Below are 26,720 nucleotides of genomic sequence, written 5' to 3' on the forward strand. Positions count from 1 at the left end.
TAAACAAAAAATTAAAGATGCCTGTCAAACATTCCAAGTCATGTGTTAGTGAAAGCATCTACAAAAGAATTACTTAGACGATTGGAAATTTGTTTAAAAGTGGATGGTCATCAATTTGAACATTTATTAAAATAATATTATGTAAAAAAACTTAAATTAACAACTTACATGCATTATATTTTCATTTAATTTACTTTCTTATTCAAATAATAATTAGATAGAATAAGTAACCAAGAATTGAATAAGACCATATTTAAAAAGAATATTTTATTAATGAACCAATAGGTATTAATTCAATATATTATATTCATGTGTATAGGTGTCCTACATTAATAAAAAAAAAATCAACTTCCTACCTAGTTACTTTGATATGACTTACCTTTGATGTATCAATTTATTTTTGTTGTTTCTTTTCTCGCTTATGTAAGGTTTAATTAATAACAATTAATACCTATTCGATAGTGTGAAATTTACATTAAACACTTTTTTTCATAAACAGTTTACAAATTACAACAACTTTACACAAATTACTGTTGAAAATTTGAAATGTTAAACGTTGATCACGATATCTAGTCGTGCACTCGTGCTGTTCAATGTTGACATAATATGTTAATTATAAATTAACCGTTAATTCTCGTTTATCTACAAACGTAATAAGTGATAAGACCGTATACAAAGAATCAGTAATCGGTGCTATACTATGTTACTAATTACTAACCATAATGGTAAATTGTAAAATGTTATTTTTATAGTAGATGATAGCCTGTTGCAGGCTTGACGTTATTCACTTGATGTTGGGAGTGGGTACAAAATAGGAAGGTCCAACTCGTGTGACCTTTGTACGTATTACTTATTAGTTATTATCGATTATGATCGTCTGGACAAATTGAGATATAATATTGTTTTGACTTCTGGTTGTAACTGTTGGGTTTGATAAATTGCCCAGTAGCTGAAAATTAAACGAATATTTAAGCATAAATAAGTCGCAAACGGATTGCTCAAATTAAATTCTGCAAACGTTAAAATTATTTTTTTCAGAATGTTTATAGATTTTTGTTATTGAAAAAAGGTGATGCCATTTGAAAATTGAAAGTTGATAGTGTTTTATCAAATAAGGGAGGGACTCAAAATTATCAAAATTATAACAAATTGTAAAACAGTAAAACCTAGAAAATTAAAAAAAAAATTTTCTTAAAATTCCTAGTACTTACCGAGATATTGACTGGTCCATGATAAAAGAATCGCCCTGTATACCTAATTATAAATAATTTATGTTTTCAATTTTTTTATAAACTCAATACAATACCAAATTACATAATTTGAATACCGAATGACATTAGTATACTAGGTTAACTATATTTCTAAACCCATTAAATAAACTACAATTTGAAATGCAATATCCTGCAAGTATTTGATTTTTTTTTTGTAAAATAAATTAAAAGTTGTATGTCTCTATTAAAACAAACCTAGAAGTTAGAAATTACACTACTTTGGTAGATTTGTGTTAACTTTTGATTTTTAATGGTGTTTGTTTTCAAGCTGTCACCTTGAGTAATGCCCATGGAAGTGTTATTGGAATTCACTATTATTTACCTTTCTATACCTATTGTAGCCTGTAGGTATTATATTTATTTTGAACTTCACCGATTTGTTTAAAAATTGATTGACTAACTAAAAAAATAAAATGGTTTTTAATGAAATGGACTAATACAAGTTCAAAGGATGTAGACTTTGTTTCATATTTCATAATGGTTAGTAATTAAAAAACATTTCATTAAAGTTATGAAAAAGTTTTAGAGTTATTTTATTAATAATTCTCCTGTTAATCTTGCTATTCGGTTGCACAATATTGTTTACAATTTTATAATGATTATAATAACAATAATTGGTGTGTGATAGGTACCTCCATACTTTAGTCTCAGTAGTATGATTTTGTTTAGTTTATATTTATCAGGATTGTGATAAATGTATCACCGTCTGACATTTTTTGTTCATTCAAGCCTTGCAACGAATAATTAAATAATAAAATATATAAATACAAACTGATACTCGATATATTTTTTTATTTAATTAATGGATTTTTCACGCTGAGCAGAACTACTAAAGTTTTACATATTTAACACAACACGTTTAACTACGGCGTATTTTCTTTCTTCTACGATGAGTACATATAAGTTATTGTTTTCAATAAACAAAAATTGGTGTAAAAATTTCACACTTTAACTATACTGTTTTATAGATATGTACAGTATACAATATATTTACACGTATTGTACCTATGCATTAGGTATTCTACCTACGTTCATAATTTATTATTATTACTAACATTCTAAAAATATTTCATTAAATTTATCACCCGATACTCACTGAACGTTAAAATATAAAATCGAATTAGTGGTCGCGATAGCTGGCGGGATTCGTGTAGGTTAGGTATCAAAAATTATATTATACTTCAACGTTGGCACGTTATTACTGACACATTTTTGGTCGTATCAAACATAATATTATACATCATAATATTATTATAAACTTTATATTTTATTATATTAAGAAGTAATAAACATTGCTTTTTTACTTAAAAAATGTACAGTCGTAAGCTCCGTGACGTACCTAATATATTGTATTATGTTTAAATATTTCAACTTTAATACTAACACGTGCCATACATTATGGTTGAGAATTCGTCTTTGTCTTCAATAAAAGCGCAAAATGTTTAAACAAATAGACATTCAATTATGAACATTTGTCTTATGGTATTTTAAAGTATGTAATTTTTCATCTTCTATTCGCGACAATGGGGTCCCCGTTATTGACATTCTCGTACATTTATTTAACATAACAGCGGCAAGTAGATATTTTTGTACCTTTAAAGCTTCATTCTGTTATTTAAATTATTTAATATATCTTGTTAGTTGTCATACATACGCCATGCACACATGTATAATAAAATAAATGCTAACCTAAAAAGGTCACGTAATACTAATAAACAATTTAATCTATTCAGAAAAAAATTAAAACTAAAATATTTTTGAAATTAAAAACCATTAATTTACATACCGACCTAATATACTGTATCGAAAATCGTAAATGTTTTCAAAATGTTCACTGCACAGCCATTAGCCATTTTATGTTTCAAGATATATTTTATCGAAATGTCTTTCTTAGCTTTCAGATTTATCTTAGGAGCAAAAAATATATAAAAGGTGCATATTTATACGGTTATCTTTAATTTTAAATAACGTATTTATGCAGTTTTTTTTTAAATCCATTGATATTTACTACCTATCAGTTTTATTATCAAACCGTTATAGTTCATAGCACAAATATTTTGTGTCATAATATTTATAAAACGATCACTCTATTAAACGTTTTCAGTGAACAAGTAATTTGACTATATAGATTTTCCAAATGCTTTCGAGTCGTTTGCCGTTCAAGTAGAATTGAATTCACATTACTTATCTATACTACGTGCATACTACCTGTAAACAATACGATTGGTAACTTTATATTAAGTTATTGTACTATTTTGCATAACTATTACTTTTACTTATCGGATCATTTGGCATTTATTACAAATAACGGCAGGCATATAGATAGTAATTTTATAGCTTTGTACCACGTTAAACAGTTTAAACAATAGTTTAAAGTGTTTGTAGATATGCTATTTATCGACTTTTAATATCAAAATAAGTATCTACTATAAATTAAGGAACAATTGCAGTTTAGCTACCACGCGATTTTTCCAATTTTTTTTTTTGAAACATGTATAACAATTATACCTAAATTAAATAATGATATATAATGACCAAAAATTAAATATATATTCATAAAATGTACTAAAAATATAATGTATAATATTATTATTTTTATGATTTTACTAAATATAATAGATTCAAATATAATTCGTTTTTTTATTAATAAGTACATAGGTAATATTATGTTACTGTCAGTATTCAGAACTTAATTCAATAAATTATTTAATCATATTATATAATAAGCCATTAACTATTAAGTTTAAAAAAATAAATAATTAGACAATTACCTATAACAAATTTTCGAAACATATAAAATGTTTCATTTCAAGTCAGGTTGTATTTTTGCAATTATCAGTCCATTTGAATAATTTATTACATTTAAATTATATTCTAAAAAATATTATTTTTTAATTTGAAGTACAAACTATTTATAATTGATTTAGAATTGTTTGTGAAATAATTAAATTTTTTCAGTACAGAACAACACAGCGCTATCATGGAAATTATAATTAGGCGGGCAATTTGGTTCTAGCTTGATGATAACGCACATTACCGTGACATAATTACACAATTGCAATTACAGTTAAACGATAATAAATAGTACACGTAATTGATAATAAACGATTCCTAAATTATGTACCTACCCTTCAGATAAATATAAAACTAATTAAATTTTGAAGTTAGTTATTATAAAATTTAAAAACAATAAATCATATATGTATAACCGAATAATTATTATATATTTATAAATAGTTTACGTCATTCAATTTTGAACGAAACTATAAAATAGATCAACAACAACACAAAATGTATCGTCAAGGTTTTGTTAATTGTGATAATTACTATAATCATATTGAGGGTTTCTTGCTCAGATCATATTATGCTATAATAGTATATGATCTAAGGGTCTAGGAGTTCGTGTTATTTAGTACTTATTTAGTATTTTCTCAAATATAATTTAAAAATTAAAAACAGATCTAAGTAATTGGTAAAAACATGTGTTTAATGTATAGTGCATACCTACGTTACAGTAAGACATCGGTACCCATACAATATTTAAAAGTGCCGAACTGCCGACTGCTCAATTAAGTGTTAAAAAGATTAAAGAATAACTTTCGTCACTAAAATACAATTAAAAATATGTACTGAAAGTGAATCATTAAAGTATTCAATTAAGTAACTCATATAATCTTCTTTAACTTTTATAAGTAAATAAAATGTAAAAATGTTATATAGTTTAAACACTTTAAGTCAATAACACAGTATTTAACTAAGCTGTATAATATTTTATGGAAATAAAGTTTTAAAATCGCACTTAGGCACTTAGAGTTCTACTAGATAAATAAGTTCTTAAAGTCTTGATCATATATTTTTTTATTTATTATAATACTATAAGAGTAAATTTAATTTTTACATTTAAAAAGTTTTTATGTACCTACGTTATTATTGTTTTCAGTGGCGTACATTCAAATTTGGTCTGGGGGGGGGGGGTTGTTCAAAAAAAATAACCAACACTAAAACCTTCTCTTTAAAACTACCCATTTTCCTAACAATCAAAGGTTACAAGGAGGTCATTGTATAATGGGTTGTATTAGACTTGAATTCAATGATAAAATATCATTGTATAAGAAAAATGATTTTGAGCGAGGACGGTTTGTCACTCTGGATATTTTATATTGTTTTTAATTATTTTATCATGTAAGTTGAATTAATATTATAATTTTTTATTCGTTTCTATGGTGATAAACAAAGCGTTAGAAATTAAAATCCCATTTTTAGCGTTTTTTCGTAATTTTTCGGTGGTTTTTCCCGAGGCATTAAATAACTATTGAGAAAATCAGAAAATAACCTCTCTAAAGTACCATCTTGATCCAATTTGCTAAAAGATAAGGTACTATATGTTGAAATCGAAGCACTCCTTCTGGAAGAAATTTTGTATACAGGAACAGGATATATAAAAAAAAAATAAACACCATTATAAAAACAATAGCTTCCTCGCTCCGCTCAGAATCTAAAATAGGTAGTAGATAAGAAAATCCATTTTATATGACATTGTCGACGTGCGCCGAGTCGGCGGCAGTCAGCAATGGAGATGTTGGTATTGTGTTTTAATGTTTTAATGTTTTTCTAACTTTTCATAATAACTTCTATTTTCATGAAATAATTACAATTTAAACATGAATAAATAAATTATTTCAGACTATTTTTTTAATAAATCTTTAATAATCAGAAATCAAAATTAATCGAAATTAACCGGTATTTTTCAAAACCGGTATTAACCGGTTCTAGAACCCTAATATTTTTTTAGAAAACCGAAACAAAATCGGAACCATTAAACAAATTAATTTAATAACCAGAACCGGAACCGGAACCGAAACACCCAACAGGTTCCTGCCTTTATGTAGAAAAAATTATTTTTGTTAGTTATTTTTAAATATATAGCAGTAGGTTACAAATAAATAATAATAATAATTACATATAAGTCTTTATGTTATACTTATAAAGAAATATTAAAAAATATATAAGTTGTATAAAATACTAAAATGTATAAATGAATACGTAATATTTATAAAAATAATTTTTGTTGTCAATAAAATATAGAAAACTATGATAATAATTACAATTCCTGTCATAATTCATTTTTTTTACTCACTTTTGTTAGCACTGTTTAGGTTAGGTTGCTGGTGCACTACTTTTTAAAGTAGTTATTTGAAACCAACTTAAAAAAATCATTGTGTATTATATTAAACTTTTTTTGGTCGAAAAGTGAATCGGCCGAAAAGGAAAGGGTACGTTTTTGGTCGTATTAAGATGTATTGATGTCCGCACGCAACTAACTGACTGTGTACGATCAAATGTCTATTTTGATTGATATACGGCACCCATAATTTCGTTATGAAATCTTTTTTCGTTGTTGGTAAAGTATAGTGTTATACTCAATAGTCAAATTATTACACGGATGATTAATAATAAGAAATTCATCAATAATATCACAATTTTTTTTTTGGTTCTGGGGGGGATTGATCCCGACCCCCCCCCCCCCCGTGTGTACGCCTCTGATTGTTTTAAATTGATATCATCAATCGTAAAATAATGTACCATAAGATTTGTTGACGCTTACCAATACTAATGTTTACGTTATTTCCTCGCCATTTATTGCAATAAACCATTATGTATACCTATATTATGTATACACAATAAAGTTTTATTAATTATTATTATACTATTGAATACGGAATACTTTTTTTATCACTACAATCACGTCTTTAAGTATTTAATAAGACAGTAAATTAAATATAAACTTTTTAATAAAAAATTATATTTTATTTAGTATTGCCATAGCGCGCACACATCCAATTTACTGAACTTCACTCTTCGGGAATTAAAATGCGTTTTAATGTAAAAAAAAAATTGAGGAAACCTTTTCAAACTTACCTCTTTCAAACAGTTTTGAAACCCTTGCTAACATTCGTGCTATCTACAAAAAATAAGGCAGCAAAAAAAGAACACGTTTTAGAAGAACGTTCTAAGGTTAAGCAATTTGTCATCGGTGAAGTCCAAAAGGTTTTTATCACCAAAAAACACAAAACATTACTTATTTTCCTTTCATGATACATCAAAAGTGACTTTTACTTCAAACAAATAATACCTACGTATCTATCTACTAATAAATTGTATTCAACATTGAGATTTTAACTAATACAATTGTAGGTAGGTACGTATTATTAGAAATAAATCTTACTAAACAATGTAAACATTAACAATTAGTTTTGAATTCAAAAAAGCAACGTTAGCTTATAAAAAAAAAAACTTTACACTTCATTGCGTTTTAATGAACACTTCTCGTAATTACGTTTATGAAGCAATACTTTATGTGACTCATATGAAATCAATATAGGTATGTGTTTACATAAATATAAGAATAAAAGTTATAATCAGTTTAAGCTATCTGATTGGTAAATATTTATACATGATTTAAATTTATGCACGAATTACATCCTAAATAAATAGTGAAAAAAAAAACCATATTTTATTGAATCGGCAGAATAATTTACCGTAAATAATTAAAATAGGTACGAAAAGTAAATTTAAAGAAAACACGCTGAATTTTAAGCTTACCGTGTGGTCTGATTTGTTATTATTTTGATTTTTTTGTTGCTGTCGAGTTATTTAAAACAATTCACAACTTAAAAACATGAATTATTATGTGCTCATTGTATACTATATAATAATATGTACACACATAAAATACATACATTATGATGAGCTTAGAACTGTTCATTTATGTCCATACTCTCTGCTAGTAACTATTATACAATTTAAAACAGTAACTAACCTCATCCATGTTAGTATGTTTTCACACCTGTTACTATATACCTCTACTCATTTAGTGCACTCACTTTTCGACAAAACTTTTTGCGTGTTGTTTTACAAAAACGGTCGGACAAAGCAATTTCAAATTTAATTTCAAAAATATACAAATAACATAGCTAAAAGTATTTTTTTCTAGACGTTCAATTATTATAATATAATAATATTATGGACATATACTACAAATCATATTATTTTCTGGTACACAAATATGTTGAACTTTAAACGATTATATTATCTCCAATATATCATAATTTTTTTAAAACATTTTACTGGATTATTAATTTACAATGACAAGAACAGAAGTATACAATTTTCAGGTACAGTTATAATATGTATATTGTTAACTATATATTTTACTACCTTACAGTTGAATAAAAAATCTGTTTTAAGTATAATTATTATTTCATATCATATTCGTTGAGACTTAACTAATGTGCTTCAAAATATTAAACCCCAATGCATAATATATTAATATCATGTATATACATGATTTAGGTATATTGGGTATCTGGTTTAAGCCTATGATAAATAATTGTAAAAGTCGTGAGTGACGTAAAAAGGAAGTTATCCATTGGTAGTAAGTAATAACTCATTTAAATATTTAATTGCATATATTTTATTAATTTAGTAAATCACGATTGAATAATCCGATTGCGTTTTAGCCGGCAAAGAGGGCTATCAGGAATAGAAAGAAAGGGCTTTTTTTTATTAAAGAGTTAGTGTTTGTGATTAATTTGCAATGTAAACTTTGTCATCAAGTTTTTCGAGGTCATTATAACTCTCTTAATTTCTAGATCATTGTGTAATTTATGTTAGTTATATGGTACCTAGTGATATCTTGGAAAGTTTAAATTGGGTGTTTTGTCAGGACCCCGAATACAACCTACTATATGATCAAACTAGTCTGTTTACACCTTAATAGTTTAGTTCTGAGATTGAATTCGGACTTGAGAAGACAATGACAAATATATGCAGTCTGATTTTAGCCATTTTTTCTCTTCGTTCGAAGGTGATGTATCCAGGTGTCCGGTTTTTCCAAAATATATGGTTTCGTTTCGTACTGAAATATTTATGGTACCTAATTATTGTATAGTTTTGGAACAATTCACTGGACATATAGAGCAAAGGTAACTTGAACTGGTATTTTTCGTTGATTTTTAATCACCAATTAAATAAAATGCATAAGAATAATGAAATACATGTATGCTAATATGCTAAGCAGCGTATCTATAATATATTTAACACTTTTATTTCATTTAAAACATATTGACACAAAATATTCGTACTAATAATTTTTATTTTTTTTTAAAGTACCTATCGCTTTGCGGTAGGTCGTCACATGATTAGATTATTGGATTTCAGTAGGCTAATGATTATTCATGTTTGTAACTCGCTCACTCTATAGTTCGGTTCCGTTACGAAACCAAATTACTCGTTAGTAGTAAAAATTGGTAAATTAAAAATTCTAAAAATCTAATTTCAACCTGACTGAACCCTAATAAAATAATCGACCCAAACACTCAAATAATGAAAAAATATAATTATACATACTACACTTTTCGACGATTGTATTATACTGTGCGTATAATGACTGAAGGGATTTTGTGAACGAAATACGACTAAGCAATCGAAGCAAAATATTAAAAGCATAAGGCGACATTGGTTAAGTTTTGCAATCGATATTTGTTGACTACTTGAGTACAAACCATTAAAATAAAAATGTTTATTTTTGTATAAATAAATACACTGTTATTATTTTTCCTTATTTTTTTAAAAATATTGATCATTATTTTTCTTGATGATGGTTTTTAATAGTTATTAATCAAGGAAATAATGTTTCATGAATTTAAAATCAATAAAATTAAAAATAATATCCAGTGTTTTTTTTTCCTAGATTTTACCTCCTAAAAAAATGTGAATGAATTTGCTAACAAATTATCACTGAGAACGAATGTGATGTACACCCCAAATACCATATTTCAATTGAATTTGTAATATATTGTTCAACATTTTTTTTTTAATAAATGGTCAAAGTATAAATATTTTCGAAAATAAATAAATATTAACACTGAAAAATAAGCGAAAACAAAGGAATAGGTAGATAGTCATTATTTTGTCTTGCCGCTTATTAATGGCTGTATACAACAAAGAAAAACGTTTTTAAAAATCTTGATAGGTACCTACCTACTATATAAGTTACTCTATCATTATTTTTGAACTTTTACAAGTTTAAACTTTGATCTATATAATGTATACTATTTACTTGTTCATATACTACAGTTGATCCGTATATTTTATAACGTTCATTATTCTACTACAAAATAAGGTTAATTTTTTGAAAGACTATTTATTAGGTCCTGACTTAGTTTAAACATATTCTAGTATTATTATTCAACCTGTAAACGGTTTCCTTAACCACTTTAAAATAATATTTATGCTTTGTCAAACTAAAAATAAAAAGCAACTCTTTTAAATCACATTCTTAAAAAATTGTTAAGCAAATCTTGTGATTTGTTAGTGCAGCAGCCTGACATGAAATTATAAAAAAAAAGTATTCGGAGCTTTATAATATTTGGATTTGATGGTATTTCCTACTTTAGTGAAATCAAATAAAAACGTATTTAAAATGTTTGTAATACAAATTTTATTTGGCATATTTCGTGGCGTAGGTACCTAAATCAGGTACTGAAATGTAAGTGTATAAAATGCATATTATGCGTGTGTTTGTTTGTAAGTAGTAAGCGTCTAATATTATATAAATGCAAAAATAAGTGTAGTTAAATTTTTTAGTTCCACAATCCGAAAGCAGTGTACTCGTATTGTTATTTCATGCAGATTTAAATTTCCGATCGAGAAATATAATTGAATTGCACAGTATTATTAGTTTTTAGTAATCAAAATGTATGTTATAATATAGTTTCAATACTTATGCAAAATATAGTGTATTTTCAAAGTATTGCAATTATCATTGAATGAATAACATACAAATTTTAAAAACACGTATTGAAGCATTATTATTATTATTTACAGTTTCATACAAATATCTCATTAGTTATTGTATTTATTAATTGGTTTTTACGGTCAACCTATATTTATATGCTACTTTTGTAACTATGTTTTGTTAAATAATAGCTTTGAGCTCCCTTTGAAATATTTGTTTGATTTATTGAAATGCCGTCAAAATATTCTTTTTTTAACTTATGAATAAAAATAGTTGTCATAGAGTGGCAAATCAGGTTAATGCGTAAAGTACAACTACAATATTATTGAAAATTGATTTTCTGTGGAATTATTTGACATTTGACGATTGAAATGTTTTAAAATTAATAGCGCATTCAATATCGTTTAACAATATCATTAAAATGCAGTTATTCCGTATTCGTCGTTTAATGCTTTGTCAAACTTCACGAAAATCTTCTTTTTTTTTTATTAATAGCATGCCTATTTACTTATGAATAGACCTAAATATCTACCTATATTAATTCAAAACAGGACATAAAACTTTTTTGTACATAAAACTCGTGAATAAAAATAAATATAATTATTATTGTATGCATAATTCATACAATATACTTAGAGGCTAAAAACAAACGTATACCTAGTTTAGTAGTTTATAAAATCAAAATATGTAAATACCATTTTCAAAAACATCGTCTCAGAATACACGAGTAGATATGAATTGTGAACAGAATAAACTTTAATTAATATAACAAACAATTGTGAGGTAAAGTACACTAATAATTCTAAATAACATATAAATGTATTCACGTCATAAATTACTTACAATGGAAAAACTATTTAATAGTTCAACAACAATGTGAATATTTTTTAATTGATATTTTTTTGTCTACATTTGGTTTTATCATACATGCTACATCATAAATATAACAATCTCACGATTAACTCTTGACAGTGTAATACAGTGCTTAATCATTTATTTTTATTTTTTTTTTTGTAATCGTTTAAAAATGTTTTTAGATTAATATAAAATGTTGACAAATAGACGTAATGATTATTAAAGTCACAGTATGTTTCATACAATATTCAATAAAAAAGTTTATTGTTACATAGTAAAAATAAATTGCATTGAACAAAATTAACGAGTATATCACCAACCAATCGTTTTTGTCATGGTCATATACTGCTATCTTGATTCTTGTTTCTATAATATAACAACATTCCAATATCCAAAACCAAAATAGTCGTGTTCCTTCCACTGGAAAAATATGTAAATTTTTTCAATCAATTTTTCCTATATGCATTTCAATGCTAAGTCGTGCGTAAGTCATTATACTTTTGAATAAATCGGCTTTTGGTCTGTTTTGTATTTTCTCATAGATTAAGTTTATTTACACGGTATAGTTTTACATGACGTGCAAAACAGAAAATATCAGAATGATATAATGTTATGGTATTCAAGCCATAGAATTGGGTTGGTTGGTATAATTAACTTCAAATTTACTATTCGCAAGAACAAAATAAAAATAAGAAAATAAACGTAACTAAAAATAAATAATTACATATTTAACAAATACATTAGAAGCCACACATTGAAACACTATATTTCTGAAGTTGAACATTCAACAACTTTTTTGTTAGTTGAAATTATTATAAAATTTAACTGTTTTTGCTGTTTATATGTCGTCAAAAAACTAAAAAGTCATAAAATGTATTGACATTTTCAAGCCATTGCCGTTAATATTGGGTATAAAAATAAGTTGATTACGAAAATACAAAATATTATCTATTACTATTTATCCACTTATAATATAGAGTAGGTATAGTATTACAATATTATTAAAGTATTAAATACAAAACTTGTTAAATAATAACAGTAAAATATTAATTATTTATGTCTCAAGTCACATAATTATGAAATCAAAAAACTAACCATTTTTACGAAATCTAACATCCAATCATCTTCACATTGCACATTCAAAATGTCTGAATAGTAATATTATTAAAAGATAATTAGTTACAATGCTGTGGTCATGGTACATTACCATAATCAAAACATTTTTAAACAAAACGTGTAGTATAACATTGTAATTGTTACGATTCGTGTTGTATACAACGGAGCAAAGTACCTATAAAACGTTTTTTTTTAATACTGACGTTCAGGAAATATTCACCAATTAAAGGCCAGTATTATACAACGGTTTTCTTATTGATAACATCGGTGGCCTCAGTGGCGTACCCAGGATTTTCGAATGGGGGGGGCTAAACAAAATAAATCAAAATTTAACATCATCTTAACAAACAATTTTCAATAAAGTCTTATAGCAGTTAATTGTAATATTTCATTATTATATACTTTTTATAACACATACATAATATATTAGTGATATATTTAATTAGTAGGAAGTAGGGACTGATTTATTATAAAAAATATGTTATACGATTATTGCTTATAATAGGTCGTTGTTACTTAAGATAATACGTTCAACGTTGTATTCAACACTGTTTTTAGGAATATAATGGTTGGTACTTTGTATTTTATAATATAAAATGTATTCCATAACACGGCCAATGGGGGGGGCTGAAGCCCTCTAAGCCCCCCCCCTGGGTACGCCACTGGGTGGCCTCGTTTAATATAAGCACATAGTATTATATTATAATAATATATTAATATGATACATTAAGTATCAATATTTAGGTAATGGATCTGCAGTGGATAATATTTGTTCATTCTGAACCGAAATTAAACTGTGAATTGTTTCCTATTCCGTATATTATTATCATAGCTACCTATTGAATTTCATAAAATATTTTCATTTATTCTGTTTTATCAATATTAGATTCTAAGCTAAGATTACCAACAAAAACCATTACATACTATGTCAATAAAGACAACTTTTCGAGTACATATAGTAGCAATATGCATTAACAAAAGCTTAAAATGAGTTTTCCTTGTGTAAACTTTTGTAACTCTAGAAGTTACTGTGTGAAATTGTAAAACTAAGTAAGCAAAATGATAGTAGGTATTCATCTTAAACACCGAGAAGATCATTATTTAATTTTTAATAGGTATATATTATGTATACCTACCGATGAATTATTATACTTATTAATTATTACATAAAATGTAAATATGTTCCGCGTTTATACATTACCTTCACGTTGGTTTTTGTTTTAACTTTTAAAACTTAATATTATAAAATAATATTATTAACGGTTTTTAATTAATAAACTATTACCCCTTAAAATAAAAACTAGTATTATACATTAATAATAATATACGATTAACTATATACGTTTTATAATTATACCAATTAACTTACAAAATTCTTTATTAACATTAAAACAATTTAAAAATATTAGGTCGCCGGAATAATAGTGATCGAAGGTATTATGATGATAGATTCAATTCATCAAATTTTAGTTTATAAAAGAACATCGTTGATTATTTTAGCGGGCAAGTAGGTAGGTATTAAAAAATCCACCTATTCAACATTTTCTTTTGGCATATCTTTGCTTAACTTTTTTGACCATGTTCACTAATGAAAACAAATTATAAATATTATAAAAAACAGCAGTTTGGCAGTTTCATATAGTGTTTGTATTATTCTATTTCATTTTATATTATTATAAAATTACTCACATTAAAAGTTTATACTCCAAACTTGTTATCACTGACGGGTGGCGTTAATTTAATCCTATTATATTAGGTTTTCGAAGACTCGAAATCTCAATTGATATCAATCTCATTTTGAAACGTTCTGTGCTCACCCTATAAAATATATTCTCGAACTAGCAGATTATATAATATATTTTGTATAATCAATTTTTGAACAGTGATTAAATTATTATATTTAACGGGAAACAGCCATTTAATTAATGATACACTGCATTATACACAGTTGGAAGAGTTGGTGTATTCGAATATTATATCGTCTGAAACACGATGAACATTTTAAGTAAAATGTAAATTATATAAGTATTATTGAATAAAACATAATATTATAATAATATTTATTTGATATTTATTTATAACTGAAGCTATACGTATTATAACCATACGAGAGCACGTTCTCAACCACGGATTATCTGTTTATATTTAAATAATAAATATTCTACCATGGTTTTTTTTTATCCTGGAGTCATATAATCTCATTAACTAAATATGTTCCAAGATTTAGTTATATGTTTTACATTTACATTGATTGGGGTTCGTTAATATTAAAACAAGATATAACTCCCTCGTTCAAAATGCTCATGTTTTGTTATCGAAAACATGTATATATACATAATAGTTTCATATATTTTGTTGTAGGTTATACGTTATGAAATTATGAATTTTTTCATGAAAATACACTATCTGATATTCAATAATATAAAATACAATATGTCATATAGTAATAAATGTAGAATTTTATTTTATTTTTAGATTCTGAATGGAACGATGAATGTATTAATTTTACAATGATGTGTGTTTTTTTTTTATTTTTTTTTTGTGTCTGTCATCACCTTTTAGGACAGTAAAAATGCTTGGATTTTCTTCAACAGTATATTTTCTGATAGGAAAGTGAATCTAGTTGGTACTTTGGGGGGTCAAAAGTAAAAATTTCCCAGTAGTTTTCAAAAGCGACGTGAAAAACAAAAGAAAAATTTAGGAAAAACGGGAATTTTTACGCAAAATCTGTTTTCGAGAAAATCGATTTTGGTTTTTAGTGCAAATCTAAAACAAATGACGGAAGGTACATAAAATCTTGACTGAGTGTTTATATTAGCATTTTCTATACACCATAACATTTTCCAAATATTTTGACTTATTTTGAGCTGTTTACGGACATTTGTAGTTTCCATTTTTTTTATTTTTTTTTCTATAAATATCATTAAAATTTTATTTGTTGGTTAAAAAAGCTTGAAAATGTAATAGAAGGTTCCTATTATATCGTTTCAAAGGTGGATGAATAAAATTAAAAATCCTTAGTCACATTTTTTTTTATTAGCATTTAAAGTTCAAAAATTGACAAAATATGTAAAAATCACGAAAATTAGCAAATTATTTTGAGTTAAGAATTCGTAAAAATTTTTCTTTTTATATCTAAGATTTGAAAATGTATTACAAGATTCCACATAATATTGTCTACCTTTATCAGAAAAAAAATGTCTACAAGAAAGTTAAATTACATTTTTATGAGCGTTTGAAATTCATATTTTTACAACATTTGATATTCGCTCGATTTCTCATGTGACGATTTTCTTATTTTATTGTAATTAAAAAACGAATGACTGTAGATACTTAAAAATTTCACTGAGTGTTTTTATTAGAATTTTATATATACGATAAAATTTTGAAAATAATTTGACTCTTTTTGAGCTGTTTACGGACATGGTCAGTTTTCAATTTTTTTAGTTTTTTTTTTCTATAAATATCAATTAAGTTTTATCTGTTGGGCCAAAAAGTGTAAAAATTTTAATACAAGGCTCCTGATATATTGTTCAAATAGTAGTTGAAAAATATTAAAAATACATAGGCACAATTTTTTTTTATAAGCATTTAAAGATCGAATTTCGACAAAATTTATCAAATTTAAAATTGAATAATTATTTTGTAGTTAAACATTTATAAAATGTTCAACTTTTATATCTAAGAATTGAAAATTTAAAACAAGATTTCACGTAAGTAGTTAATTCTGTTACCAAAAAATCTAAAAAATACATTAGCACAGTTTATTTTTATAGTAATTTTAAGTTCAAATGTGGACGAAATTGTAAATTAAAAAACCTAGAATAACTATTTTTGTTATTTTTTTGTGATAGTATAATATTATTCGTGGGTACTTAGCTAGGAAACTTCTAAAGTATACTATTATATGTATCTATGATAGTATCACGGTTTGTTGTTGATGTATAACGCGTTATAATAGTACCTAATGGATATTGTGATATGATTAATTTGGAACTTATTATAGATACCTATTATTGGTCAATTTTTTTTTAATACCATAGATAAGTATATAATATATCTTATACCTGGACTGACATACCGTGTCCGCTCAGAATCGTTTTTCTTATACAGTGATATTATATCATTGAATTCAAATTTAATACTATCCATTATACAGTGACCCACTTGTAACCTACTGCACAGCAGACCAACATCCACTTACCCACCTTTTTTTAATTATTACTTATTTATTTAGCAATATTTACGGTTTATAATACGTTATGATCATAGAATAATTCGCATTGTGTGGAATAATAAAAATTACATTTGCATGATAATTTGAACAGAGTAAAAATACTAAACGTTATCCTTGGCCCAAATTAAATTTGTCTACACGTGTGTGTTGGATATTATTATTATTTACTGAACAATATTATAAAGACACTGAAACATGATTATATACCGAGATTCTCAGTTATTTCTGGTTTAAACAATGTCGATCCACATTAATCTCGAGGTTTCTCAATTATAGTCGCGTGGATAACGTAGCATTCAATTAAAAATAATAATAACCATAGACGCCTATCGCGATGCAAATTAATTTACTCGATCACTTGAAATCCTAGAATCAAATTTACACTTTGTTAATGGCCAAACACTTTGAAAGGTGTGTATACTGCTGGTTCGTCGGTCAGAATTGGTATTGGGGTGTATTATTGCGCCAACTACGACCCAAATAATCGTATGCTCTAAAGCATTGACGAGTACCCGTGATTTCGAACCCCGACTATAATTAAATGCGTGAATATCCTATAAGTCCGAGTGGTACGCGATTGATAAACGATTAACAGACGCGGCGTATTCTGGTTCGAACACCTGCGCAATATATCAACAAAAAAAACAATAGTACCTATCTATATTATTATACAATTCAAGTTATAATATTGCAATACTGCTCAAATATTCATTCAATAATACTATAAAAATATACTTTATTGTAGTAAGTTCAAAATAAAATACGTATAAATTGTTTTATATAATAGGTATTCCTATTATATTATATTGTATTTACCGTGCTCATATGAAAACATTTGTATTGTGAAAATTAAACTTTAATAAAATCGATAAGCAATGAAGATTTATGTAATATGTTACATTTTCCATATTTTACGTATATATTAAAATGCATATGCCTATAGGCTTTTATCCTAGAAAATGACGCTAGGCTTAGTATATCAGATAATACATCGAATTCGAAGACCAAATAAAGAAAAATAGATTGAAATTCTGTCAGATGCTCGACGGACGACAATTCATTTAAAGTATATGTAATGGTTACAAAAGTGGCATGCAATTTTAAGTTTATACTCTTTGACAAGAACACATACATTTTGGATCTCGTCTTTTTTATCTCTAACCCTTTAACACCGAAACAAGTTTTAGCTAAAGAATCCTAAAGACCCTGTTTCCGGTACGTAAAATACCTATTGTCATAGTATCCATATTCCTTCTGCGTATCGTAAAGGCTATTCGAGTACCTGGAAGTGGTAAGTACCAACAAATTTATGTCTAAAAGATTTCATACGAGACAAAACATTATATGAGGATATGAAGGATAAGTAGGCTTGTGTACGTGCGGATCTATTATGGAAATTGATGATATAATAGTTTATAACATTTACTAGGAAATAAAGCCATACAAAATGTATTATTTTTTGTATATTTGTAAACGTTTTAAGTACTTAAATACTGTACCATCTACTAGAGAATATTTCATCTGGTATAATATGAATTGTTGTGTATAGCTTTCTGTACACAAAACTTATAATAATACCTACACGATAAGCTATTAAGCTTCAGGAGGATAAACAATGGTTTTTTGAAAATAAAATTGTACTGTAAAACGATACAATGTACCTATAGTACTTAATATTATATGAAAAAAGAAAATGTAATTAAAGCACTAAGCTAAAATCAAACAACATTATTAATGGAATACCTGTCAATATTGTTGTTACTGTCATCAATCGCCGGTCATGCCTTCTATTAATATTGACGATTCCAGGATTTCTATTTAAACTGATAGAATGCGTGTCGATCATAAAACACAGCATCTGTTGCCTATATAACATTCACTGTTTTATTCAGTAAACGATACTATACTATGATCTAATCAAACAGTTTATTAAAACATTGAGTATAATAATAATAATACTGGAAAAATGAACACATGCCCCTTAATTGCCTATCTGTGACGCCGTGTGACAATAGGCATATTATAATAAAATTCCGTTCTATAAAAACATTTTTCTTTGAATTATAATATAATTGACGATTCCTGCAGGACTTCAATAATTTCGTTCTCGATGTTCACATAGTAGTTATAGTATTGTATGGTATTATTTTTTTTTTCGCAGATCCCTATGACCATGGATAATTGCGCGGCACTAATTGTTCAGGACCAGAAGTACTGTTACTTCCGGAAAGCAGTTCACTTTTGGGCGCAACAGGCACTGCTGCCAGCTGTTGTGGCCGTGGGCGTGGTGGGTAACATGCTTTCCGTGGTCGTACTTACCAGAGAACCGATGAAGAGCTCCACCAGCACGTATCTGACTGCTCTGGCTGTATCCGACTTGTTCTATTTGCTGTTTGTGTTTACCATATCCTTTGAGAACTATCCGTGGATCGTCGAGGCCGATTACTACATTTATTGGAAATGGTATCCTTACGGGCTGTGGCTTACCGACGCTGCTAGTAAGTATATTATATTATAATCTTCCTGTATACGATTTTATGAAATAACTGAAAATCGATTACTGTTGTGTACGGATATCGCGGCGATCAATAATTAAAAGCACTAAAAGTGACATTCTCGTTTTTCAAAATTGTGTTTTTGCTGTACTACATCCTCTCTACATGTATTTGTTAAGAGCGACAATCTTAAGGTATAAACTTGATACACCGAACCTAACCTAACTATTCATTAAGTAAATCATAAACTAAAAATAAATAAATAAAAATATGTGTTTTCGTGTTTCTCAATAATCGTATAGGTAATGCGTATAGAGCTGATTTTTGTTTAATTACTGATTACCATTAAGTATTCAAATAGTTAGGTAAACTTTAAAGTTAAGGCCTTTGGTGGTTAGATGTGGAACGTGTTTACATAAATATATCAGTGTATGGTTGGCCAGAGGGTACTGAGAACAAACATTGTGCACTCGCATCATATATGTATATTGGTCCTGAATAATCACCGAAACTACTGACTCGATTTCTATGTTGTTTTATTGTACATTGTTGATGATTTTTCAAAGGAGAACACAACGGCTACATATATAGTATACTACCGACTACTCTTTCTCTCTAAAACTAAGTGGTGAAACAGGAATAAAGATTTGGCACCATCTGTTTGGATTTTATGGTTATTTAAATTTTTTATAACAACTAATTGGGTGAAATTATCTAGGTAATACAGTTATAAATGTGTAATATAATAAATTGTGCATTATAATATTATGTATAATACGTTTGTGTACATTTGAAATAATTATTATTCGGTATCACGATTCGCAACGCAGGTAATAAAAAATGTAGCATAATAATATACGTATTTAGTAAGGTAGAAAATATGCACCTAATAATTTATTTTTTAATTTAATTATTAATTGTTATTTTAATCTTAAAATTAATTCGTGTAGTTTGTTCGTGAATGGGGATCTGCAAATGGAATATTATTTTCAATACCGTATATGATGGTCTCTGGGGATGAAGTAGCCTAAAGAGCATAGTATATTATAAGAGTATCTTGAATAAATTGGATGACGTATAGGTACGTATATGGATAAGAGGATAGAACAGATGATTTCTGCGCATTGTTTAATTTAGTGAGAAATTGGAAGCCGGACAAACTGAAACTTTCGTTCAAAAAGTTCATAAGCTCATTATTTCCTGTCGCGGGTGTGTGCTATACAACTGAAAGTTCGATTGGGTTCTTTCGGATCCGAACAATATTCAACAAAAGACTCAACAACCATCCGATGAAAAAAGTGTTATTAATTTTTTCCGGAAGCACGCGTCTTTTGTGTGTGACTAAAGTAGAAGAGACACAGAGAGAGAGAGAGAGAGAGAGTGAGAGAGATAGAGAGAGAGAGTGAGAGAGATAGAGAGAGAGAATGATATTTGTCGATGTTTCGGCGGTACCGGTCACGCGCTTAATCAACACGTCTATTGACGACGATGATTCTTGGAAAAAAGACTTGACCATCCGTGCATTTTTTTATGAGGAAAAACAAAATGAATAAGCCTCGGCGTACAGACTCAGGGGAACGACCGCATACCCTTTTAAGGGACTTTCTAATGGAGATGCGAGTCGTTGAGTACTATAAATCGTGTAAGTCGTGAGCAATAAAGGTGTGAAAATAAATGGACACTTCTCTTATTATTGTAACGCACACAAAGCGAACATATTGTTTCCTGTATACTGCACGTGGACGTCTCGGCTGCACAATAGTATCAATGGTGCTTTCATACAGTGATTCCGTATTATTTCGCAAAAGCCGACTGCGAAACAATTAACGGTAGCAATATTCGGCCGTTTTGAAGTATCCCCCGGGGAAATGCCTGTAAATAGTATTTATAAAGAGAAACAACAGACTCGAAGTACTAAAATTACTTTCTCCGGAATAGAAATACGCACTGCGCACACGACGAGAATGTAAAATATGATATAAAACTTGTACGTATAGATACCTAAAGCGTGGGTTCGTATGAAACAGAAGTGTTTATAAATTTAGTGTGAGATTTTTAGCGTTTCCCATCGAATTTGATATTCGTTATATATGAGACGTATACGTATAAACACTAAATAGCAAATATCTATAGGTATGTGTATACACATACCTACGCAATTAATGCAAAACACGGACTTGGTGATATCGTATTAGTGTATTACACAATCATTTAGATACCGTCACACGACCGTGTTATAATTATTATTTCTGCAGTTATTTATTTGGTTTTCTTTTTTCTATTTTTTTTTTTTTTTTTATTTCGATTTGTAATTTTTTTGTACGATAAATCTTATTTTCTAAAATTACGTTGGGGTGAGTATTTTTTTACGGTAAAGATTTTTTAACTTTGATGACGACTTTATTTAATTTCCGTTATGCTAATAAACTCACTATTAAGTACCTACATCGACATAATTATTCATAATATTGTTCATTTTAAACATTTAATCACGATCAGTATCAACAAATATAGGTATGCCACATTTTCTTGTATTTTAAATAGGACATTAAATTAAATCTAGTTATGTATTATAGGGTGATTTATTATAGAGATTAGTGTTATTTTTCAAAAATAATAATATATTTAGTGTGAATCATAATTACTTTTGAAATTTGTTTTTAAAATGGTAAAATTTAAAAATATATATTAATATATTTAAAAATATATTATAATATAACGTTACAGCAAGCGCTGAAAAACTTTATTTTTAATTAGTGTTCAAAATATGTCAATTTCGAAAGTATATTTAATTTTAAGCGAAGACAACTTTATATTAGTTTCATTAATCAGAACTAAAATGTATTGATTTCGTTGACATATTATCAGAGAAAGATCCTGTTAGTTTATTATTAAATTGTAACTTGTAAGATTAATCGAAATAGTTTAATTGTTTAAACATGGTCGTATATAAAACCATTCCTTTCCTCCACAATTTGTCTGAAGTTACTCTGAATAAATATAGACAGTGAAAAACTATGAAAACACAAAGTTTATTTCGGACTTATTATGAAGTTAAAATTTGTAAATTCTTAGTAAAACAATATAGTGCTTTAATGTAAGCTACAACCAGTTTATTCAAATTAGTTATTATTTATATTCAGTACTTTTATAATTAATATCAACAACGTATTACATTTTATGAATTAATGTCATTTTAGTAGCAGTGCATAGTATACATCTCTAAAGATCACAACATTTTATTAAAAAATAAATAATTAAACATTCATACTTTGTATTGAAATGTGCATAATATTATTATCTCTATGTATTGTCATAAACAGTACAAAAAATGTGTACTGAAAATAATAATAAAAACCAAATGTTAAATTATTTTAATCTTTTTTTCTTTTATTCCATTAATGTCACAACATTATGGAAAAACGATTTACATTCAACTACAATGTAATTACATAAAATGAAGAATACATTATAAAAAGAATTACAATGCCATAAATTTATTCTTCGTGATTTTCCCGAGGTCGTAAATTGTGTCCATGATTGGAATCGTTGCGATTTCAACTAACTTCAATTACTACTATAAAACAATATTAGCATAATCTAAGGCATTTCATATACCAGAACTTAAGTTTACAAACTATTCATGAAAAGATCACAGGAAAAGAATATCATATTATACAACTAATAGCTACAATAGATTTATTTAAAATCTTAAAACTCAAGACGGAAACGTCCATATTTTTTGATTAATATCACAACATTTTTCCAATTGTTTATATTATAATTTAAAATGTTATTTAACTAAAAGATTTAACAAAGCCTTTGAAGGCTAAAAACAAATTTAAATAGGATTTAAAAACAAAACGCGGATGAGGTAGAAATATATAATTTCAAAATAGTATCAAACACCTCATAATATATTATTATACCTATTATTAATTTATTATTATTACTTGTGTACACACTACACAGTATTTATATAATGTTTGATTTTCTTCAGGCTAAACTTAAATCATAAGTTCAGAAGTAATTTTGAATGTTCCTATGTTTACATTTTTAATTCTAAAAATAGGGTGGTAATAAAAAATGAAAATTCAAAATATCAACAGTAAATCGAAATATATATATATATATAATATATATATATATATATATAATATATATATATATATATATATATATAAAATACATATCGTGGTGGTTTAAGTTAAATATTTGACTTTAGGAACGTAAATCTTTTATTAAATAAAACTATAAAAAAAAATCAAACTAATAGCAATATTCATTCCAGCAGTTATGTACTTTTTACATTCTGAGCGAACCGATGAATGTATAGTTAATTTTACAATGTTGTGTTATTTTTCTAGAAACACTTTTTATAGTTAAATAAAAAAAAGCGCAATAAAATATTTCTGGACACAGTTTCGAACACCGGACACATGGAGAATTAGTATGCGCGATAATGCAGCGTTGTTGCTGGCAGTGTTGAATGATGCAATATTGAGTTATTCAACGTAACAAGTTATAAGTATTATAACTACAAAACTAAGTTTGACCACCCGAGGCGATTTCAAGTTTTGACGGATTCTGCACCATCTCCCGAGTCGTCAGTAATGACACCTGTGACCACAGAAGTCATTGACATCGAGACGCTGTCGTCTGCCTCGTCCACTTGACCATCAGTTCAGCCGGTCGAAGCCAACGCACTGCAGTTGAGTTCGATTCAGAACATGGCAGCAGCATAATTTGGGTGGAATGCTGAGTCCACAAACGGGTCGACAAAAGCATAAGAAATTAATTTTAATTTAAAGGAAATCATGAAATTAAATTAATTTTAATTTTTGAATATTGTGCCTGTCTCATAATTTGTTGTTTAATTATTCCCTATGTATTTGTATAACTTAAGTTGTTTATTATGTATAAGAATTAAATGTAGTTGTCTTAAAATTGTAAATACACCTTAAAATATGAACTGTTGTCTCCTCTACAAGCCAAGGCTTTTGGAGACAATCATTTAAATAACCTTTATTTGTACAACGTATGTAATTTTTTCTTAAATGCAACAAGACCACGAGCCGGGACGGCCGCGGAGATACAGGAAAGGACCAGACAGTAACCGCGGTCAGTCCTAGACGTCACTCACTGTAGAGCCGGACAAAGAGATTCGCTCGACGAATGTTTTGTTTCGGGGTTATTGACATAAACCGTAATTGCGTACATAATTCATAACATTTTATAAGGAGTGTTTGGGCACCGGCTTTTAAACTTTGTTGTGGACTTGAAAGTTCGCAGAGTTAGCCCCTCCCCTCATCCCCTTTATCATACATGATTTATATCGTCTGTGAACACGCGAACTGTCTAGATCACGCAGTATTCCATCGCTTTTAGGCGATTTAAACGGAGATTGTAAAAAATGTGGATCATAATTATTTCAGTCACCGACTGGGTATTGACATCGGACGAATTATCTAGTGCTGCGGTATTTGGCATAATATTGATCTAATATGTGTACGGCCAATATATTATACGAAAAGTAGGTACGCTTTAATTTTTACATCGTATTATAAATATTATTTGTAATGTTCGTTGTAACAAAATATAGGTACTGTGAACTGACTCCAAATACTGTAACACACAGATACTTCAAACACTTTCGCTTCCCGTAGCAACAAGATAATTATAGTTTTTGTACAACGGGAATATATGTAGATTTTGTATGACCGGTTCAGTGAAATCCTATTATCTTTTTGAAATAATAATTAAATTTTTTTTTTTTTAACAAAATTCTTTACTACGCTATCTGTTACAATTAGAACAATACGCTTAAGTGATAACAGAACAAAAACAGACAGAAGAGACTGAAGGAAGAGGCCTCCCATCGGAGGTACTTCAACATGAATAAAATTTAAATTAAAAAAAAAAAAAAGGTGGGTAAGTGGATGTCGCTCTGCTGTACAGTAGGTTAGAAGTGGGTCACTGTATAATGGACAGTATTAAATTTGAATTCAATGATATAATATCACTGTATAAGAAAAACGATTCTGAGCGGAGACGGTATATCAGTCTATGTATTAGACATATATATACTTATCTATGGTATTAAAAAAAAATTGACCTATAATAGGTACCTATAATAAATTCCAAATTAATCATATCATAATATCTATTAGGTACTTATAAGTTATAACGCGTTATACATCAACAAAAACCGTGGTAAAATCATAGATATATAATAGTATACTTTACTACTTTAGAAGTTTCAAGTACCCACGAATAATATTATACAATCACAACAAAATAACTAAAAGAGTTATCCTAGGTTTTTAATATGTAATTTCGTCCAAATTTGTACTTAAAATGACTATAAAAATAAACTGTTTAAATGTATATTTTAGATTTTTTGGTAACAGAATTAATTACTTACGTGGAATCTTGTTTTAAATTTTTAATTCTTAGATACAAAAATTAAACATTTTATAAATTTTTAAGTACAAAATAATTTTTCAAATTAAAATTTGATCTTTAAATGCTTATAAAAAAAATTGTGCCTATGTATTTTTAATATTTTTCAACGGATATTGTAACAATATATCAGGAGCTTTGTATTAAATTTATACACTTTTTGGCCCAACAGATAAAACTTTATTGATATTTATAGAAAAAAAAACTAAAAAAATTTAAAACTGAAAATGTCCGTAAACAGCTCAAAAAGAGTCAAAATATTTTCAAAATTGTATGGTGTATAGGAAATGCTAATATAAACATTCAGTAAAATTTTCATGTATCTGCAGTTATTCGTTTTTGAATTACAACAAAATAAGGAAATCGCTACATGAGAAATCGAGTGAATATCCATTGTTGTAAAAATTTGAATTTCAAACGATCATAAAAATTTAATTTGACTTCCTTATAGATATTTTTTGTTTGATAAAGGTAGACAATCTTAT

The 26,720-nt window shown here is 27.4% G+C and overlaps 1 protein-coding gene across 4 annotated transcripts in view; it reads left to right on the forward strand.

The window, feature by feature from the left end:
* Positions 1-26,720, forward strand: part of LOC100573280 (FMRFamide receptor) — a 102,188-nt gene that overhangs the window by 33,451 nt on the left and 42,017 nt on the right. For 2 of the 4 annotated variants that reach the window (XR_003839521.1, XM_008189259.3), the window contains exons 1-2: positions 8,316-8,446; positions 19,440-19,776. Coding sequence is in view for 3 of the 4 variants with exons in the window: in XM_008189259.3 (XP_008187481.1) it covers positions 8,417-8,446; positions 19,440-19,776 (367 nt within the window). In the remaining variant the exon portion in view is untranslated. Of the gene's footprint in view, positions 1-8,315; positions 8,447-19,439; positions 19,777-26,720 lie in introns of those variants that run through there. The other 2 variants (XM_016808000.2, XM_003247476.4) reach the window with 1 other exon arrangement.

The sequence above is a fragment of the Acyrthosiphon pisum genome, chromosome A2, assembly GCF_005508785.2.
Source record: "Acyrthosiphon pisum isolate AL4f chromosome A2, pea_aphid_22Mar2018_4r6ur, whole genome shotgun sequence".
Lineage (NCBI taxonomy): Eukaryota > Metazoa > Arthropoda > Insecta > Hemiptera > Aphididae > Acyrthosiphon > Acyrthosiphon pisum.